Source organism: Schistocerca nitens, chromosome 4, assembly GCF_023898315.1.
Source record: "Schistocerca nitens isolate TAMUIC-IGC-003100 chromosome 4, iqSchNite1.1, whole genome shotgun sequence".
Classification (NCBI taxonomy): domain Eukaryota; kingdom Metazoa; phylum Arthropoda; class Insecta; order Orthoptera; family Acrididae; genus Schistocerca; species Schistocerca nitens.
In genome coordinates this window covers 596596606-596618969 of record NC_064617.1, presented here as the reverse complement: position 1 = coordinate 596618969, position 22364 = coordinate 596596606, and the positions used below count along the sequence as shown (strand labels likewise).

Below are 22364 nucleotides of genomic sequence, written 5' to 3'. Positions count from 1 at the left end.
AACATGCTGTAATGAATTAGTGTGCAGTTAGAACTAAAGACATTGTGCTATGTGCAGAGAGTGACGGACAAATACCAAAACAATCTCCTACGCCAGTAACTGGGAGCCCTGGAAAGGACTGTTACTTTTGAAGTATGCAGAATGTGAAACCCTCTCGCGGCACTTGGACAGCGAAAAAAGGAAAAGAGGAAAATTCTTGGAGTACGGGAGAAAGGAGAGGGAGAGACACTCTTTTTTAGAATGGCAGGGATTGGCAGGCAGAAATCGAGAAGTCAGTCAACAATGACGATATGGTCCTATTTGAGGAATGGAAGGGAAACTGAATTTTTTACATACACAGGGAAAATGAGATTTGAGGACATTCTGCGATAGATCGTGAAATGTAAGTGTCTTTCGTCTGAGGCTCAGGAGAAAACTTGGAGCCGAACCGCAGGGATCTGCTAACAGTTATCCGAAAGTCTCAGTTGAAATTTTCTGCATAAGGTGCTCCAGACAACCACCCCCTCTCCCCCCCCCATGACCCCCACTCCCACACCACCCCGGGAAACCGATGCTCTGGAATAATTAAATCCAGGTCTATGGCCCACGGCAGGGCAGGAGGTAATTCGATACAGATAGAGATGCTATGGTAAGTGTACGGCAGTCTCAAGGTCAGCGTCGTGCCCTTTCGAAAATCAGTGAGCATTCAACAGATTTGCAGAAACCGAGCCCTTTCTAAGAGACTGACATTAGTTTGCTTATTGCTGTGTTTCTATTCACAGTAAAGTTATTTCTTCTTAGTTTCACAAGACCTACTACTTCAGTCTCTGTTGATCATAGGTTTACAAGAGGTACAAAATATTTTTGAGGTTTCCAAGGGATGATCCACAACGGACCATCCTCTTAGGTTGGAAACGGTAATCCGTCATGATTTTTTTGAACACCGTCACCTGACTGCAGTCTTTCCTGGCATACATAAGGCCTATGACACCGGTTGGATTCATCACATTTTACTTGGGGCTTTCCAGCCTCCCTACCGATTCTTATTCGTCAGATTGTGCCCCACCTTTCCTTCTATGTTAGATTTGGTATATCGGTCAGTTGCTCGTGGGTCCAGAGTGATGTACCAATTCTAACACAGAACAACGGGTGGGATAAAAACTGGCGTATGAGTATCGGTAGGGAGCTGGAAGGCCCCAGTCATGCAGGGTAAGAAAAATGTAATGGGACCAAATGGTGTCATATAGCTTATGAAGGTCAGGAAAGACTGCAATGAGGTGTTGGTGTTTAGAAAAATCCTGATGGATTTTCTCAACTTAACCGAACGGTCGGTGTGGATCGTCTCTCACGAAAACCACGCTAATTGTGGGACAAAAGGCCTCAAGATTCGAGAACCCAACGTAATCGGCAGGGGACCATCCTTTCAATCAATTTGCAGAGTACGTTAGTGAGAGTAATGGGTTGGTACGTTGGCTCAGACACACATCATCAGTGAGTGGATTCCCCTCCATACATCGTTGGAAGCAATAGCGGTGCAGGTGCAAACGACACCTGCGAGCACCCAACAGGCCAGTTACTTCACTTTAGACAAACCACCTTAGCAGCTGCGATAGACGTTGGGTTTTTGCATGGTGTAAGAATTAGAATGATGATACTGTCTCACCGGTGCTTCGAGCCAAGTATGACTGTAGACCCTGAGAAAATAGTACCTTCGAGTAACATTCAGATTTTGAATCACCTGATAATCGAATAAGCCCCTGGCACCATAGCGTCTGATAAGGCCAGAGACTGAAGCTGTTCTCAGTTAGTTAAAGATTCATTATATGAGTTAACGTGCTAGAAAAACAGATCCTGCAACGCCAGCGGATTCTGAACCAATGTTAACTGAAGTGGTACCACTGCGAGCTAACATACCGAAGATGTTAGATGTCTTGGTTCAAACTCATCTAGGTGTTGAACCACACGTGTCCCATAAATTAGACACTTGTGACCCTTTGGCTAAATTGTCTAGCTGATGGCAAGTTTGCGAAATTATATGAAACGTACATTATTGATGTAACATGTAACAACACTAATAATAATATCCGGAGCTAAATTACCGACCCAGAAATTATGTAGGCCACACAGTTGCGATTTGGTTAGGATAATGTTTATTCAGAAAGCAAACTAATAGCGAAAGTGGTCGTATTTAGAATTACTATTACACTCGAGCGCATATACATTTGACACAGCTCGATGATTCACAATCTCATTGCGAATCACAAGTCCAATACACCACGTCGTTAACTACGCGAAAGAGTTTACACCAGGCGCGCGGCTGCTCACCGCTCAGAGACCAAGTCCCGCGATACCACACAACGCGAAATTTTCTAAGTCGTTCCATTTCTTAGTTACGCAAAGACCGAAAGTCAGCTTTCGGGTCTCCGACCGCGTTGTCCCTCTGCCCGTCTCCGGCTGCGTTTCCCGCATGCCGAACATCGTCGCTCAACTGACTAGTGCAGTTCCCTTCCCTGATGCCGTCCATCTGATTGGCTACAGTTTATTCTACATTATTTTACACGTTAACATATTTAAATAATCAAAGCTTGACCACTTTTACATGCTAAACAAAGTAACAATAATATCCATTACATAATAAACGTTAAATTCTTTTACATGAAACCAATATAATTTCCTTCTTAGCTTTGAATGCCACAGAAAGTAGCCCTGTACCAATGTTCTTTCCGACAAATAAATAAAGAACAAAAGTAATTATTATGCACTAAACTTTACAACAAATATTCTGTTACTTAATCATTCAATAAGTGTAATGCTGTCATCGTTCAATGTGTTTTGTGTGGAGGAAATGATGATCTGATGCTTAACTGAAAATACTGGTAATTTAAATTTACTATATCTCTTGGACAAATAAAGTTACAGAGTTGATATTTACAAAATTTGTCATTTTAATGATGCAGTTCTAAATGAAATATCGATCGTTAAGATCGACCAAAGCGTTCACATTTAAGCATTCCGGTCTTTGTTAACAAAACTTGTTAATTTCACTTTCACAGTAAATCCTAAACTATTATAGATATGATCAGTATTCAAGTTTTATTGGGATCACCACGAAAATTCATGAAGGATGGTAGATTGAAATTACCATGGCTTCATGCCCTGAATTATTACAGAATTAAATAGTTTTCGTAAATGTTTCCTTTCATGGCCGATCTTAGGACTGTCATATTTAACACTGCTACATCTCCCTGGCCACAAACAGCTTCTATGAGGTTTCCCTATGATGTAGGTTCTCGTCTGTCTCAGTCGCACACTACAGCCCTTAGGCCTCATTCAGTACAAGAGATGCCACTGAATTTCCCCATCTCATGGCGAATCTGCGCTCTTTGTGGCACATGGTCCTGGACGACAGGGTTCGTTTCACAATTCCTGAAGGCGGGCTCTTTCGGCCGTATACTTAAATGAGAGTGAAATGCTTGTTAACTCACACCATCCTCACCTCTGATGGGCAGAGATTCTGGGGAGGGGCATGTGTTGCTCTCTAAGAAAAGCACTTCACTGATGACCAGTTGCCAGTGTTTTGATGTTAGTGTGCATCCTTTAGGTACCGCTCTTTCCCTGAGGGGGTATGTGGCGGTTTCCTTTTTTTGTCTCTCATTCACTTTTGGTAGAAGTGGTTCATTTGAGGTCTTCTCCTCATTGCGATTAGGAACAGACAAACAGTATGCAGTCATTAGTTGGTCCCGGGTTTCTGATCTGTGGATATTCAAGGGTCCAGAAGAGACTACTGGCACTCGTAGAAGCTGGGGACGAAGCTGCTTCTGCAGCTGGGTTTGGAAAGTAATTTCCGTAGATGCTGCAGAGGGAAACATGAGATTCTATTTTGAAAAAATTGCGGTAAGAGAGGTGATAGCCATAGCTTTTGCATATTTGATCATTATGTCGACTTCATGCAAGCATTCATATTTTTCTCTTGCCTCAATACATGATAGGCAATCGATTTATATTTTGTATATTTTTTTCTTTTTTAAGGGGAGTTAAAGTGGGAAATTTTTTTACGCATTTTCGGATTTTTATCTCATTATAAAATTTGCAATTTTCCGAATAAAATGATATATATATAATCACTTACAAACTCATATGGGAAGTATTTTATTTTCTAAATATAGTCTACATTGGTTGAAAATGTTAAATCTTTTATGTGCATTAGTTCAAGATCTAAAAAAAACGGTAATTTTTTTATGTAGAAGGCTGTGGATTGCTGTGTTATAAAGGTCATGTCCCGATGAGGATGCGTATCAGGTTGAGGAAGTTGAAACAAAGATTGAGAGACAAGAAACTTTCTGATGTTAAAACCATAAGAGGCAGGATGACAGACTAAATGATTGATGAACCACAGCAGTATTATGGACTGGCCGTTAGAAATAATACTGAGGATTTGTTGAAAATGAAGCAGGCAGTATGGGCTACCTTCTTCCACAGACTGTCAACTGTTGAAAAACCTGTACACTACCCTTGTCCTCCTGGGGCTGATTCGTTACCGCAGTTCCCAGTACCCCACCAGATCATAAAGCCATAAACATTCCATCCCAGCAGCAGTCATGGATATGATGAAACTTAATTTCAGTGATCTATCCTGAATTACTGAAGAAGTGTCTGCATGGTCAGACTCAAAATCCCAATGAATCTTATGTTGACTCGCTTACCAAAAAATATTTTTGTTGGAATGAAGACACAAATGTGGGAGGTCAGTGATGTTGTTATTGTTGTGGATTGGCAGGAGAGCCAACCCACGAAGTTTAGAGGAAGCCGAAAGGCACGCGTTTAAGCTCACGCAGGCTGGCGTGAGGTCTGGAACAGGACAAGGAAATTAGAACTTACAAAAACGGACGCAGATGGTGGAATACTTAACTTTAATCCATTAATGTTGAACGTAGCTCTTGTCTGTACATTATTTACAATATCAATAGCAACTGATAATGGCGCCTTGCTAGGTCGTAGCAAATGACGTAGCTGAAGGCTATGCTAACTATCGTCTCGGCAAATGAGAGCGTATTTTGTCAGTGAACCATCGCTAGCAAAGTCGGTTGTACAACTGGGGCGAGTGCTAGGAAGTCTCTTTAGACCTGCCGTGTGGCGGCGCTCGGTCTGCAATCACTGATAGTGGCGACACGCGGGTCCGACGTATACTACCGGACCGCGGCCGATTTAAAGGCTACCACCTAGCAAGTGTGGTGTCTGAAGGTGACATCACAGTTATTGCTTTTAATGATGGCAACATTGGTAGGGTAAAAGTGCTATAGCATATGGGAATTAATCCTGGAGCAAACAAACAGCATTAGAGAACTTGAACGGATGGACAAGGTTCGCATTGATGCAGCACAGTTGGCCACTAAGGAGTCCATAAAGAAGAAAAGAAAAAAAACTTTGAAAAAGATCAAGAGGTTGATATACAGCATGGTACAGGGTGCTTCTGAGTGTCTAAAAATAAAAAAGTTAAGCGTATATTGAGTTACAGACTTTTGAAACGTTAGAAGCAGTTCCCCAAAATTTTAATTTTCTGTTGCATTTTTCCCTAAATCTCAGAAACTACTTCGAATAGAATATTCCTGAGTCAAATGAACTAAAAGAAGAACATAATGTTGTTTATAATTAAAATTATTTAGGATAACGTACAAAAAAGTGCACAAAATTGTAACCATGTAATTAAAAAATTGTATTTCCGAAAGTAGTGGCTGAAATGCAATTATTGCAGTTCGGTAGATATAGAGTTTAATGTCCTGTAAAAGTTTCATGTCAATGGCTACAGTGGTTCCTGAAATACGGGGAAGACAAATCACTAAATTTCAAAATACGTGACGCCACGCCGCAGCGCGGGAGCGCGCGGATACGGAATTTAGCGGCAGTCAGTAGCGAGCCAGTGGGTGTGTTGGACCTTCCATCGAGCTACAGAACCCCTTGAAGATGTCCCCCGCAGACTGGGACGAAACGTTGGGATTTGACAAAGAATTCACCAACCGACCACGGCATAACAGCCCGGATAATTATAATGGACATGACATTTCCGGCCGTGAAAGTCTACATTTTAGTATAATTACATAATACTTAACATTAATTGCGAAGGTACTCATTTAATTAAAAACTTGAATTACATATTAAGATTCCACAATACTGTTTACTTAATAGTTTGGACCGGGTTTCGGCTTCTTTGGCCTTCGACAGATAATTTAATACTATACAGATGATCCACAAACTTCAGCGAGAGTTCATAGCTGTATAAAGATAACTGAACGAAGGTATGTGGCACTTTATGACCATATCTATAAAAAAAACACAAGCGTAACGTAATACCCAAAAAGACTCTGAGCAAATAAATCTTATAGTTCAGTATATTCAAATACTAAATCTGTATGAATGTATAAGACGAATATGCTGTACAAGTGAATATTGCCACAGGCTACTATGTGGACAAGTTGGTGAGTGTGGTGAACTGGCCGAAAATATTGGAGCGTGGGGCGGGGGCGTGGGGAGAAGAAGTCTATGGAATGTGGATGTAGAACAATTATAAGAAGCTCATTATTTAAAGGTGAGAGAAATAATAACCGGCTGCTGCTACTTTAGTAATGGTGAGTAGAGAACTGTGTTTGGTCATCAAGGACCAGCTAAGGATTCTTTGATTTATGTTTATTAATGACCAGAATTTCAAGTAATGTTAGTTTTCTGCCTTTAGTTCCTCTATGGAGAACATCACATTTCATATCATATGATTAACGTTCACCCAGAGCATGTTCAGCAAGGATGTAATCTTATTTTTTCAAACTTCTTTCATGCTCAGTCAGTTTAGCAGTTATAGCTGTACTTGATTTACCTACATATAATTTCCAATCAGATTGCAGGAAATCCTATAAAATCCTTTCTGCTCTAAAGGTGGCATCTTATCTTTACTGTTGAACAAAAGGTGAGAAACAGTATTCCTAGTGTAAAAAGCTGGATTATATTTCCTGGATTGCAATTTCCTGGCAAGAGCCTGTGAAGTCCTATCCACTAATGGCATGGGGGCCCATTTGCTATCGGTGTGGTTTTGTCCTGTCTTGTATGACTATTTTACTTCTTTATTTAATATACAGTCGAAGGATGTGAAGAAATTCACTGATTCTCTTTCCTGTTTTTCATGCAATATTTTTTCTTCTAACAGATCCGTTTTATCACATTTATGTAGTCGGTGAGGTACTATGACAATTTACTCTATAGTTCCAAAAGTGTGTCGGCCACGGTATATGTGCGGCTACTGCTGATGTGTGTCTGTTGAGTATGTAGGCTCCCTATACCTGGTGTGGAAAGCTCAGCTTTTGGGCTATCTGTAACATCGTGTCTGTGGACTACATGCAATGTATCTTTGGAAGTGTTTGTTTTTGTTTTTGACATATACTGTGTTCTGTAAATCTTTCTGAGTGAGGCTTAATACATGCGTTTACAGAAGAGGACCACAAGAAAACCGCGAGTAAAAAGTATTCTCTAAATTCGTCAATAACTATATAGAAAGATCCATCATTAAAACTGCGTGTGTTTACATATTACTTTAAAAAAAGCACTCCCTCGTTAGGCCACGAGTGGCCTACCGGGACCATCCGACCGCCGTGTCATCCTCCGAGGAGGAGGCGGATAGGAGGGGCGTGGGGTCAGCACACCGCTCTCCCGGTCGTTATGATGGTATTCTTGACCGAAGCCACTACTATTCAGTCGAGTAGCTCCTCAGTTGTTATCACGAGGCTGAGTGCACCCCGAAAAATGGCAACAGTGCATGGCGGCTGGATGGTCACCCATCCAAGTGCCGGTCACACCCAACAGCGCTTAACTTCGGTGATCTCACGGGAACCGGTGTATCCACTGTGGCAAGGACGTTGCCCATATCATTTAAAGGCAGCAGAATAATGCAGCAGTTCACACTCTGAAAACAGATATCATAATAGATACGAAAAAACCTGAAAATTAGAATCCTTTCGCGTAACACACCGTACAAGAAATAAAAAATGACGCGCAGAACCCAGAGATACTCTGTACCAAGCAAACCTATCAGTGTTACAGTCACCGACTTTCACCGACCAATTCTGATGGATAAAATAAAGGAAAAGCAGCTGAATTGCGGGAGCGGTCACTACTACAACTGCATACAATGATACAACTACTAATCCCGCCTTTGTCGAAGATCTATTAAAATTTCACAATACGTAGCTCAGTGTCAGTGACTGTTTTAACTTACGTTGTTGAACATTTTTCTTGTTAAAAACACTGGCAACATTTGATTATGATATTAACCTTATATGAAATCCTGAGACTTCTTCTGGAGTACGTCACGCTGTTTTCCACATAGTATAATTTTTTGTGTGAAATACTTTGAAACAAGGATTCTTCTGCATGTATATTTTACACTCGCTGGACTAGTATGCAGTGTCTTTTCTTGTCGTCTTTCAAACTATGTAAGATCAGAAATAAAAGCAACGTTGCATCGAACGTTTACGAAATCAGAACGAGAAAAACTCGAATATTGACACAATTCTTCTTGCACAAACTTAGGATTATCGCCTGGACCGTCGATACTTTCATCCTTACTGTTATTGTCAACAAAATCTTGCTCCACTTCAAAAATGGTTCAAATGGCTCTGAGCACTATGGGACTTAACTGCTGAGGTCATCAGTCTACTAGAACTACTTAAACCTAACTAACCTAAGAACATGACACACATCCCTGCCCGAGGCAGGATTCGAACGTGCGACCGTAGCGGTCGCGCGGTTCCAGACTGTAGTGCCTAGAACCGCTCGGTCACTTGTGCCGGCTTGTTCCACTTCACGCAGGATTCCGTCCTCCGTAAGACAACGTTAAGCCATATGTTTCATATCTTTACGTAAATGAACGAACGGCTGCCGCCCTCCAGCTGTTTGGCATCGTGCAACAAATGGCTGTTTTAGAGCCTAAACGTCCCTCGTAACACAATGAAGTTCGATGGAGCCAGACAGTATACGTTGCATTGTTTCTAAACGCGGGAAAATTTTCACTCCGTCACATTTCGGGATCGGCAGTCTTCCGAAATTTTCGCGTCCCGTCAATTGACGGGATTGGCAGTGAAACTATCAGTAACAGTAACTGTACTTACATTTAAATGCATTATGCAATACGAGATACGATGACAAATGTGTACTAACTTTTCAGAATGTCATTTCTCTTCTGCTCGCCTTTTTTAAATATGACCGTCTATATAACGCGCGTTCACGAATCCATGTTGCTTCCGTTCCATAGCAGTTGATCGGTACGAGGTACATACACCACTGAGTTGTCAGCACTGGAACACAAACAATAAAACATTCCCCTTCTCACATCCTCTAACCCCGCAGAGGCCGCACTACATACTTTTCGGCTCCTGAGGTAAGTGGCTAACCTGGTCTATCTCTTCGCCGAATTCACCGACGTTAATTAAAATTAAGCACATCTTAAAATATTACTTTCGCTGTATTTTTGTATTTTTACTGAGCAGGAAAACTACACTTTTAAATAGCTTGTAACGTTAGCTGACGCTTTTGGATTTTCCTGTTAGCTGCTAGATGCAAATCATTATAAAATACGGATGAGAACCGCGGTCCGCACGAATACTTGATCAGGTACGCGTGCGGCCCGCGGGCCGCAGTTTGACGAGCACTGGACTGGTGCTTCAGTTATCGCCCCGTCCCGTTCCCAAGAACGCTGATAATGCTTACAGAGCAAGCAGTAAGCAAGACCACCATCGAGATACATTTTCGACACTCAGCTATTCGACATACGCTTTTAGTTTTACTTTTCATATATTTTTCTTTCTACGCTCACCTAATTGTAGATTCGACAAAATCAATAATTCTTTGACATGAGATCTACTTTATGAAACGTCTTCCAACGATAACAGCCTCTGCGTCGTCGTCGTCGTCGCCGGCGCCCTCATATCTAATATCATCGTCACACATTTTATATTCAGTGCGATATACAGATCTCTTCTAGACTCTTCCATTCATTTTTTTTTTTTTTTTTTTTTTTTTTAGTGATGAACATCCTTGTTCCAGCTGTCTACATGTCCCACCAGCCTCCATTTTATTTTCATTGCAGTCATAGTCGTATTTTTCATTCCAGTCTGCTGTGTAATCGATCGGTTTATTTTTCCTTTTTTTGTTTTCTAATTTATTTCCTTCTTTTCTCGACAAGTAACCCTTTCCCTCAAAGTAAATCTCAGCATGCATCTCTCAATTACTTACTGATCCACTCTTTGGTTTTGAATAGTTGTCACTTAAAAATCAGTCTTAACATTACTTTATCCACGATAATAGTGATTCAGCTTCAATATTGCGGCCTAAATTATTTAAAATATAGCAAGGTGGCCCTTTAAGTACACTGACGGGAAACGTCACCAAGACCAAAAAATAATTGATAAAGAATAATGAAATTTCGATCGACAACACATTTGTCTAGGTAACAGGTTGGAGAACATTCGAGAAGAACCACTGTAGATGTGAAATGCTGGTACATATCATGCATGTTGCACTTGATGCGTGAACACAGGGACAGTTAGTGCTGGTTGAGGATGACGCTGTAGCTGTCCAATGGTGTTCCATATATGCTCGATTGGAGACAGGTCTGATATTCGAGAAGGCCAAGGGAACCTTTCGACACTCTGTAGAATATACCCAGTTGCAACATCGGTATGTGGGCGAGCGTTATCGTGCTGGAAAGCACGCCCTGGAATGCTGCTCATGAACAGCAGCACAACAGGTCGAATCACCAGACTGACGTAAAAATTTGCAGTCACGGTGGGTAGGAGAAGCTCGATATATAATTGCCCCCAAGACCATTACTCCAGGTGTAGGTCCAGTGTGTCTAGCAAACAGACAGACTGTTTACAGGCCCTCAATTACCCTCTGCCTAACCAACATGCGGCCATCACTGGCACTGAGGCAGAACCAGCTTTCACCAGAAAATACAACAGGCGTACATCCAGCTCTACAGTTAGCTCTCGCTTGACACCACTGAGCTGGCGGTGGTTTGGGGTCAGTGGAATGTACGCTACAGGGCGTCTGGCTAGGAACTGTCCTTGCATTAACAGATTTTTAACAGTTTATTATGTCACTATGGCGCGGCGCCAGCTGCTGCTCAAATTGCTGCTGCAGATGCAGTTTTATGCGCCAGAGCCATACACCGAACACCATGGTCTTCCCTCTCGGTAGTTCCACGCGGCCGTCCAGACCGTACATTCTCGTGACCAGTGTCACCAGGAGTCATTACTGTCAAGTCTTTCTGCAGTATCGCGGAAGAACATCCAGCTTCTCGGAGTCCTACCACAACACCTATTTGAAACTTAGTGAGGTGTTGATAATGGCATCTCTGTCACCTTAATATCCCTTTCGACTAACATCAACTCACCACGTCCAGTCTCAAAGGTAACTAACGCTCACGACGGTTAAAACTTACATTTCAAGCAAACCTGATTTGCATCCTCATAGTTGCGCTACTAGCGCCAATGTTATGCGACTGGCGCGAAATTTGAATAATCATTTTTCAGATGTAGAAACACGCCTACCAACTTGGTGTTGCCAATTTTTTTCGTTAATTTATTTTTTTCGAGTAATAAAAATCTGTGTGCTGTTGAAGTACACATGTTTGAGTGCTATGAACGCAATTCCAACGTACATGTATTCACGTCTGTTGTTAGATATATAAAGTTAATGGCAGGAACGATGGTGTAACATGACCGGAAAATACGAGTATAAGGGTGACAGATTAAAAAAAGAACTGTTTCACGACAGGAAGAATCGACTAACTTATTTATAATAAACACTTATCGGTGATAGCCACTGATAGTAAATTTCCTTACCAGACACATAGGAATAATTCAAATGGCTCTGAGCACTATGGGACTCAACTGCTGTGGTTATCAGTCCCCTAGAACTTAGAACTACTTAAACCTAACTAACCTAAGGACATCACACAACACCCAGCCATCACGAGGCAGAGAAAATCCCTGACCCCGCCGGGAATCGAACCCGGGAACCCGGGCGTAGGAAGCGAGAACGCTACCGCACGACCACGAGATGCGGACTAGGAATAATTGCCCAGTGTTACGAAGAGGTATAATATAACTAGTGGACCTTTTCCAAGGACATGCTTATATTGTTAAACCCCTTGGAGCATGCCACCAAAGTTTTCTATTGCTTATTTTTCTTCTCAGAACAATATTGTGATTTCTTACATAGTTCATTATTTAAATTGTCACTAATTTTGTCTAAGCTAAATAGTTTTACATCCCATTTTACTGCATTGGTTCCTCACTTTTTAGTATTACATCGTACGTTGACAGTTGTTATTTTTGAAAACCAACTGAGACAGTCTGCAGATGCACTTAATTTAAAATCTTTGACCCTACAAAAATGTCACAGGCACAGATATTTACCTTTGTACCTAACGATGGTGCAACAGACGAAAACCGCCTTATAAATTAATAAATAATATACAATAATGCACCAGTGTCTTATGTTTTTTCATTCATAATGTATAAAATATTCTAGCAAGAACCAATGAAAGAGTCAGTTATTGCAGTGGACGCATAATGATCGAAAACCAAATATCTGGTCAGTAGTTTCAGTTTCTCTTACCAGATGTTGAGGAGCTTTTAGGGATGAGAACTTGCAGTATGTGTATGACCCCTCATAAAAAATGCTTTCCAGCCGAATCAAATGTGACATCGTTTTGATTTCATCTTTAATGATCCTGGTAGTCTGCTTGTGCGTTTTTCTTGTGCTGTTGTTACTAGTAATCAAGGAAGTTTGTGTTTCCCACGACGTTCTTAATAGTGGTGTTGACGATTACGATGAATAAATGATGTCGTCTTTTTCTCAGGAAATGAATAACAGATGGCGTCGTGTGTTTGTTCGGTTACGTTCTCAGAAACTTCTAAATCATTCAGGAAGTTACAATGTAGTTCGCCATGGGCTTCTGTAGTGTCGGTCTGCCATTCGCCCGCAGAAAAAAAAGGAAGGCAGCAGGATAACATTCGGCGTTGTTTGTCCCAGAGGCTGATACGATGTAGCACGTCACAGATTACTGCAGCGGACAAATAAACGACCTTGCTTCTCGAAGTTGTTTGTGAGAAACTGACTCTCCTAACTATTGGCTGACCCGCACAGGCTCTCCCACTGATAAAAGGCGAAGTGTACATCTCTTCTTTGCAATACATTAAATCTTACACAAAATTACAGTATAATGTCGCCAAGAAGTTCTGTATTAATTGTCACACATGAAAACGCATCCACATGGAGCATCTTGTGTCGAGCACGAATCTCATCACCGTGTTGCGTAATATGGATACAGTAGCTTTCAGTTATACAGTGTTTTAGATTTGATATTTCCCTGTGAATTAGATCCTTCATCAGAAGAACACTTCCAGCGATTATGAGAAACTGAAGCAATGCTATTTATTTTGTATTAAAGCGGTATTTCGTGAAACAGAAATTTGAATTTGCAGTATTCGAAATCGAAAATATCAACCCTTAAACTACAAATGTAACTTGCACAATCATTGGATTACCTATTAGCAAGTGATTATAGTGAGTTTACAGATTATAGTAGTGTTATGATATTCCCTTTGGTCGCCTGCAGCTTTTATCTGTTATATGTGCAATGAATTTTATTATCTTTGTGCCAGTTTTGCAATGAAAGCAGGCACGCTTTACTGATAACAGACGTTTGGCGATGCGAGAAAAGTACTGCAGCAGCCATAATGTGAAGCAATGTTAGCCAGCCTTGATCTGTACTTAAATAGGGGATTTGTAAGTTGTCACTTCTTGAGGAACATACATAATTCGGATGATTTAATAATTAAATACAAGTGAAGTCACAGTTTTTCGTTCAAACAGTTAACAGGGTGTGGCATACGAAACGCGTGGTTTTGAAAAAAAATCCGGAACTTGTTATGTTCATGTGATGCAACATACATAGAAATTTACAAAAATCTAGAACACTAACAGGAATTGTCACAATCCTAACATGGGACATAATTTCTGACTCCTGGTAGAGAAGTACGATCGTCACTCTCCTCCACCTCACTTTTTTCCCGTTGTACTATCAATTTACAAAACACATCTGCACTGCCGTACTGGATAGAATTCAAGAATCTCTTTATGAAGCACTAAATGTTATTGTGACGGCATCGAAATCTGGTAAGCTAATGCCTGAACAAGTCAAACATGTTTGACAGGAGTTATCTTTCTCAGTGCGATAGAAAGTTCATTGATTTTACGTGAAGGTGTACTAAAACGTTATGGTGTAAAGTTTTCCTTACTGATTATCGCATTATTATAATGATTTTTATCATGATAATGGGTTACCCATTATTTTCAATTCTCAAACTACAAGTGTTCGTAACGATTAACCAAAACGAAAGAAATGAATCTACAACGTAATGTAACAGTTTAAAACATGAACCAAAATAAAGAATCAAATAATTAGAATAATAATGGATGTTTAGATATTTTAATAAGGTGTGTTGCACAGACTCCGACATCACATTTTATACAACTCATTTTCTAAAAATGGCGTAACAGGATCCACCTTTATTACACATGGGTGTATGTGGCATGAAAGCTTCATTAATTTATGTTGTAACAAAAGCTCCCATTTTGCAAAATTCATCAATGTTAGCAGGGTTACTTACAAAATTTCAATTTTTTTCAAAGAGTGATCATGCAGTTTTCAAGAACGTAAAGCCTGAGATCTGGTATACTCGGCACCTTTTTGATCCTGTGAATCTTGGAATATCGAAATCCTTAACAATTTCTGAAAAGGAACGCCATATGAATTTAGCTCCAACTACCATTACACGTTCAAAGTCAGCTAATTACCGAAGTGCTGCCATAACCATGTCGCAAACCTTTTTGCTTGTATCGCCACAGAACAAGTGACAGATCCGCCAATGCACTGCCATTTTAAACGTTGTGTACGCGATACTACAGCCATCCGTATACCCGCATATCACTATCCCATGACGTATATTACCTCAGTGTACATCTCTGTCGTACGACCTTTTTAATCCGATTAATTCGTTCTTGGTCCATTTTGGTCATTGTATATATTTTACATCACAAGTCTTTCCCTACTCTTACCCCTATTTCCCCCAGAATTTCGAACATCTTGCTTTAAATAATCGAACGATTTTTCCAGGTCGTCAAATCCTGTCGACGTGTCTTTATTTTTCTTCGGTGCTGCTTCCATGATCAATCGAACGTCAGAACAGCATCTGTAGTGCCTTTACCTTCCCTAAAGCGAAACCGATCGTCATCTAACACATCCTCAATTTTTTTCATTCTTCTGTGTATTATTCTCGTCAGCAACTTGGATGAGCTGTTAAGCTAATTGTCCGATAATTTTCGCACTTGTTGGCTCTTGCAATCTTCGGAATTGTGTGGGTGATGTCTTTCAGAAAGTCTGATGCTAGTCACATACATCCTACACGCCAATGAGAATAGTCGTTTTGTTGCCACTTCCCCTAATGATTTTGTAAATGCCGATGGAATGTTAAGTATGTCTTCCAGAGCTCTTTTACATTTTTATTCTAATACTGGTTCCCCTGTCTCTTCCCTATCGACCCTGTTTCTTCTTCTATTACAAGTAAGTCCTCCTCCTCCTAGAGACCTCCTTCAGTGTAACCTCTCCAGCCATCCACACACTCCTCTGCATTTAAGAGTGTAATTCACATCGCCTCTTAATATTACCTCCCTTACTTTTAATTTCACAGAAGGTCATTTTGATTTTTATACATGCTCAGTCAGTCCTTCTGACAATCATTTCTTTCTCGATCCCATAACACTTTTCACGCACTCAGAGCCGAACGGGTCGCTCGGATAATGGGTGAGGGAGACAGCCTCTACCGAGGTATGTATATGGGACGCCCGCGTAATCTCAACATTTCGCTAGAAGATGATGAGACTGGCACTTACGGAAATGTCACGGAATTTAAACGCAGCCACACGTATGGAAGGTCGAGAAGATTTCGTCAATCATCAGCTCATTCTACATTTTCATCCCTGGCACTGAAATGCTCAATTCCTGGCCTCGATTGCCATAAACAAAATTTCTTGCCTCAGTACCCCGGCTTAGCTTCGGCCTTTCACTCGTGTTGCAGCCTGAGCGGGGCACGCGCCCGCAGCTGCCTGGTGCTGTCGGCGCTTCTGGGGTGCCTGGTGACGTCAGCGGCGTCCAGCGCCACCGAGTGCCGCCGGCTGCCGTACGAGGACACGGCGCCTCGCACGCGCCTCACCAGCGACCGCTTCAGCATCTCCGTCAGCGGAAACCCCAACGGCTACGTGCCTGGGGAGTCGTACACAGGTACTTAGTAGCCCCTCCTTCAGTTACTTACTGCACCTTGCGAAGCAGCTTCAGAGGTGGTGTTCCAGGGACGTGTTGAAAGGCTCATACCCTTCATTCCTCAACAGAAGGAGTCTGACATTATCTACTTTATGGGCCTGGTCTGTGCCTATCGGAGAACTCACGAACACTTGCACTTCTTTAATACAATGATCAGACAGGACATTATGACCATCCACCTAGTAGCCGTTATGCCCACCTTTGGCAAGGTATCAGTGGCGAACCAATGTAACATGGAAACAATGAAGTCTTTGCAGGTCGCTGGAGGGACTTTGCACTTTATCTGCACACACAAGTCACTTAATTCCCGTAAATTCTTGAAAGGGAGGCCATGAGCTCTGACGTCACGTTCATTCACATCCTAGATGTGTTCGATCGACTTCAGACCCGGCGAGTTGGGGACCAGCACATCAATTGGGACTCGCCACTGTGTTCCTCGAATCACTAAATCACACTTCTGGCCTTCTGACTTGGCGCATTATCTTATTGAAAAATGCCGCTTCCGTCAGGAAACATGATCGTCATGAAGGGGAATACGTGGTCTGCAACCAGTGTATGCTCTGGGAACATTCAAGTGGGCTTCCATGGATCCAGTGGAGCTCGTGCTTGGCACCTTGGTGACTTGCACGAGCTCCACTGGACTCGTGGGTTCCCATGTGAATGTTCCTAGAGCATAACGGAGCCGCCACCAGATTGTCTCCTCCATGCAGTACATGTGTGAAGGAGCTGTTCCCCTGGAAGACGACGGATTTACGCCCTGCCATCGGCAGGATGATGAAGGTATCAGGTTTCATCAGACCCTACAGCGATCTGCCACTGCGTCAACGTGCCGATGGTCACGTGCCAATTTCAGTCGTAGTTGCCAATGTCGTGGTGTTAACATTGGCACATCGATAGGGCGTTCGGAGCACTGTGAGTTCAGACACATTTGTACTCTGACCAGCATCAGAGCCTGATATTAGTTCTAACACAGCCCGCCACTGTCTTGTTTTACCAGTCTGCCCAGCCTACGACATCCGACAGCTGTAATGAACGGTCTAGACGTGGTTTCACCTTGGTTTCACTACGTGTTGCAGATACTCACCACTGCACTCCACAAACACCCAAGAAGTCACGCAGTTTCTGAAATGCTCGTGCCGAGCCTCCAGGCTATCACACTATTCCCGCGGTCAAACTCAGAAGGTCACGCACCTTTCCCATTCTACGTCCAGACAGCACGCTCACTACTACTACATGCACCGTGCATGTGTCTGAGTAGCAGTCATTCCTCTCCAGGTGACGCTGCTGTCGCATGGACAAGTTTATATCGATAGTAGATCCGTGACCATAATGTTCTGGCTGATCAGTGCATACTTATTGTGTTGTGTACCGTACAAGTGAATAGATGTATTTAGAAGCACGTATGTAATATGATGTGAAGAGCTAATTCAGAGTAGAATTTTGAATCAGTATGTTATAACAAGAGGAAATCTGAGCGAGTATGTAGAAAATGTGTAAGATACAATCACACATGTTGCACAGAATAAGTTGTCCATCAGATTTTCACAAAGAATTCCAAAAGGAGAAGAAGATAAGTAGTCTTATTCCAGGAAGAAGAGTGGGAGGTTGTTTTGTATAATATTCGAGAATCATCTTGTTGTTGCAGAAGTTCTGTAACAGTTAAACCAAGAATACTATAAGAACGGAAGTCTCAGTGTCCCTTAAGTACATAAGAAGTGGACAAGAATCACACACCCCTTATCCCCTCACCGCTCCTTGACGAGTCTGTTTCGTGATAACAAATTTGGGCCAGATATGAATTTCTTGAGTGAGACGCGCAGAAACAAATGGGGACCAAAAATAAACTTCAAGAGTCACGCTCGCGTTAACGAAAGACGATCCATCGCGTTTCTGAGCCATGAGACAAACACTTCTCAGTTACAATCGTGGTTTAGTTCATAGCATTAGGCGGCGAGAATTGGTCAAAATTCGTTAAATCCAACCTACAAGACAAGGGTGCTCGTAGTTTTGCACTTTCGTTTTGAAGCAAAAATATTATAAACTATGACACAGTGTTGAGAGAGTGGCGTTCACCGGACGTAATGATGAAGTATCCAGTGATACTGACGTCATTGTACGAAGTAGAAAGCGTGAAAAATCTTTAATTGCAGATGATGATAATGAAATGGCAAATGCAATACCTAAATCACGAGTATGATGGATTTGACAGGAAGTGAAAAACAACCAATTCGTTGGAAATATTCTGAGGCACTTGGCATAAAAGCATCTTCTGCAAATCATTTAACTCTCGCAAAGTTTACGATTCCAGGGAATAAAACAAGACATGTTGTATTTAACATCATAGATCAGAGATCTAATAATTGTAATTAACTAATGCATAATCCATAATTTTTTACTTCCTTTGATTAAAAATTGGAGCAGTACACACCCTTTTTGACAGAGCTAGTCTTTCTTGCTCGCCCGTCACGGGTTATTTTGCTATCTAGGTAGAATTCGTTTACTTCATCTGCTTCTTATCACCAGTCCTGACGTTATATTTCTCACTGTTCTCATTTCTGATACTTTCCATGACTTCGTCTTTCTTCGATGTATTGTCAGTCAGTATTCTGTAACCATTAGACTGTTAGTTCCATTCAGAAGACCGTGTAGTTCTTCTTCACTTTCACTGACAGTAGCAATATCATCACAGAATCGTATCATTTATAGCGTTTCAACTCGATTTTTAACTCAAGTCTTGGAATTTTATCTACCCCTTCGTGACTGTAATAAAAGTCTTACAAAGACCAAATGCGCTTCACTTTATAATTCAAAGCATCTGCAGTGCTCACTGTAACATTGTTTTTCTTATAACTTCATTTCCTAGCATCATGAAAAGTTCTCATGCGTTTACTTACTACTATATATAGTATTAAATTATTATCGAAGCTAATATTTTCTTTTTCTTACGTCATTTACGTCATTCCTCACTTTCCTCTACACGTATGTAGTAGCTTTTCAATAACACCAGGTATCTTCACTTTTTTAAGGTCTAATGCCATTTCGAAATTTCGTGTACTTTGGTTTGATACTGCCGGTTGCGTTCGTCCTTAGTTTATATCAGTAGCCCCTGCACTGTTCTCTCTCTCTCTCTCTCTCTCTCTCTCTCTCTCTCTCTGTATGACGAGCCAGTTTTTCTTATCTTCTGTTTGTACACTCCTGGAAATTGAAATAAGAACACCGTGAATTCATTGTCCCAGGAAGGGGAAACTTTATTGACACATTCCTGGGGTCAGATACATCACATGATCACACTGACAGAACCACAGGCACATAGACACAGACAACAGAGCATGCACAATGTCGGCACTAGTACAGTGTATATCCACCTTTCACAGCAATGCAGGCTGCTATTCTCCCATGGAGACGATCGTAGAGATGCTGGATGTAGTCCTGTGGAACGGCTTGCCATGCCATTTCCACCTGGCGCCTCAGTTGGACCAGCGTTCGTGCTGGACGTGCAGACCGCGTGAGACGACGCTTCATCCAGTCCCAAACATGCTCAATGGGGGACAGATCCGGAGATCTTGCTGGCTAGGGTACTTGACTTACACCTTCTAGAGCACGTTGGGTGGCACGGGATACATGCGGACGTGCATTGCCCTGTTGGAACAGCAAGTTCCCTTGCCGGTCTAGGAATGGTAGAACGATGGGTTCGATGACGGTTTGGATGTACCGTGCACTCTTCAGTGTCCCCTCGACGATCACCAGTGGTGTACGGCCAGTGTAGGAGATCGCTCCCCACACCATGATGCCGGGTGTTGGCCCTGTGTGCCTCGGTCGTATGCAGTCCTGATTGTGGCACTCACCTGCACGGCGCCAAACACGCATACGACCATCATTGGCACCAAGGCAGAAGCGACTCTCATCGCTGAAGACGACACGTCTCCATTCGTCCCTCCATTCACGCCTGTCGCGACACCACTGGAGGCGGGCTGCACGATGTTGGGGCGTGAGCGGAAGACGGCCTAACGGTGTGCGGGACCGTAGCCCAGCTTCATGGAGACGGTTGCGAATGGTCCTCGCCGATACCCCAGGACCAACAGTGTCCCTAATTTGCTGGGAAGTGGCGGTGCGGTCCCCTACGGCACTGCGTAGGATCCTACGGTCTTGGCGTGCATCCGTGCGTCGCTGTGGTCCGGTCCCAGGTCGACGGGCACGTGCACCTTCCGCCGACCACTGGCGACAACATCGATGTACTGTGGAGACCTCACGCCCCACGTGTTGAGCAATTCGGCGGTACGTCCACCCGGCCTCCCGCATGCCCACTATACGCCCTCGCTCAAAGTCCGTCAACTGCACATACGGTTCACGTCCACGCTGTCGCGGCATGCTACCAGTGTTAAAGACTGCGATGGAGCTCCGTATGCCACGGCAAACTGGCTGACACTGACGGCGGCGGTGCACAAATGCTGCGCAGCTAGCGCCATTCGACGGCCAACACCGCGGTTCCTGGTGTGTCCGCTGTGCCGTGCGTGTGATCATTGCTTGTACAGCCCTCTCGCAGAGTCCGGAGCAAGTATGGTGGGTCTGACACACCGGTGTCAATGTGTTCTTTTTTCCATTTCCAGGAGTGTATATTGTGTCTTTACTAAGGTACAGTGGTGGGTGAAGTAAGGTGGTTGTATTGCCTTGTTTATACGATACTATTTTTGATATGTTAAGGTGGTTGTTCTTTATTTACTATATGTTTGTTAGTTTGCTAATATTTGTCTGATAATTTATTATGTGTTTCTTTTCTATTATTGGCTTTTGGATTTGGAAGCTCCCTTGTAGGGTCAGGAGATGTTTCTTTATACTGGATCTGACTATTTTCATGTCTATTTCTATAACGGTAAGTTGATGGTTTTCTTGTCAGAGAAGGTCTGCAAATGTTACATGGATGGTGTCATATTTCCATACTCTTTTGTATTGTATTTAAAATGTGCTGCTGGTCTGCCGTAAGTGGATAGTATCACAACTGATGCACTGGGGTCGGTAAATTGTAGATTTTTGATATTTGTCAGTATCGTCTTCCTCCTTTAGGCATTTCTGCTTTGAGCTGCTGCTTTGGTATGCTATTTTCATTCCTTGTCTATTGGGAATGTTCGTAATTCTGTGCGTTAGTTTCTTTTCCATGTGTGGGTGCGAACAAACCTATCTGTTGAGTTTCCGTGTTGTGACGGTGTTGTTGATGAGTGTGTTTGCGGTCAGTGTTGTAGATCTCTGTATTTGTGTGGTGTCTTATATTATTTTTAAGTGTTTCTATATTTGCTTATTGAGTTTTGGAGCCAGAGGTTCTTGCTATCAGTAATTGTTCGCAATCTGAATTATGTCTAGATTCTTGTTATAGTTTTGTTAGCCAAGTGATACTGTGTTTATCCTGTGGAACATACATCTGAGAGCCGCTTATTCTTGGGACTGGGAGTGGTGAGATAATCGCTGAAGAAACCATTAAACAAAGTGACTGAGGAGGCTTCGGTCTACAATCTCAGATTGCTCCCAATGTGATGTCCTAACGGCAGGCATCGGCCAGATAACTGTGTCAACCTTAATAGTGTATGGATTCCTGTTTTTGGGTCACTATCGTTTTATTACTTAACTAGCTGACTAACCGGTGTTGCCCGGGTATACATTTATTCCAGTCTTCTATTAGTTCATCTCCTCCTTCCCTTTTATCACCTCCTCCTCTCCTTTCTCTCTCTCCACCCGTCCAATCCCCATTCTCTGTCCATCTTCTCCATCCCTTCTCCCTGTCCATCTGCTCCCCCACCCCTCCCGTCTGTAGATCTGCTCCTTTTCCCTCTGTCCGTCCGCACCTCACACTCGTCATCTTTATTTCAACTCTATTTGACATATTTCACCTTTATCTATACACGTATTTCACTTGTATCTCTGCCGAATTTAGCACTGCAGTTTCGTTTTCGCCCGACTCTATGTT

At 42.4% G+C, this 22364-nt stretch overlaps 1 protein-coding gene across 1 annotated transcript in view; it reads left to right on the top strand.

The window, feature by feature from the left end:
• Positions 1–22364, top strand: part of LOC126253374 (spondin-1-like) — a 161743-nt gene that overhangs the window by 18086 nt on the left and 121293 nt on the right. Inside the window, exon 2 of the mRNA XM_049954654.1 lies at positions 16167–16369. Coding sequence (XP_049810611.1) covers positions 16167–16369 — 203 coding nt within the window. The remainder of the gene's footprint in view (positions 1–16166; positions 16370–22364) is intronic.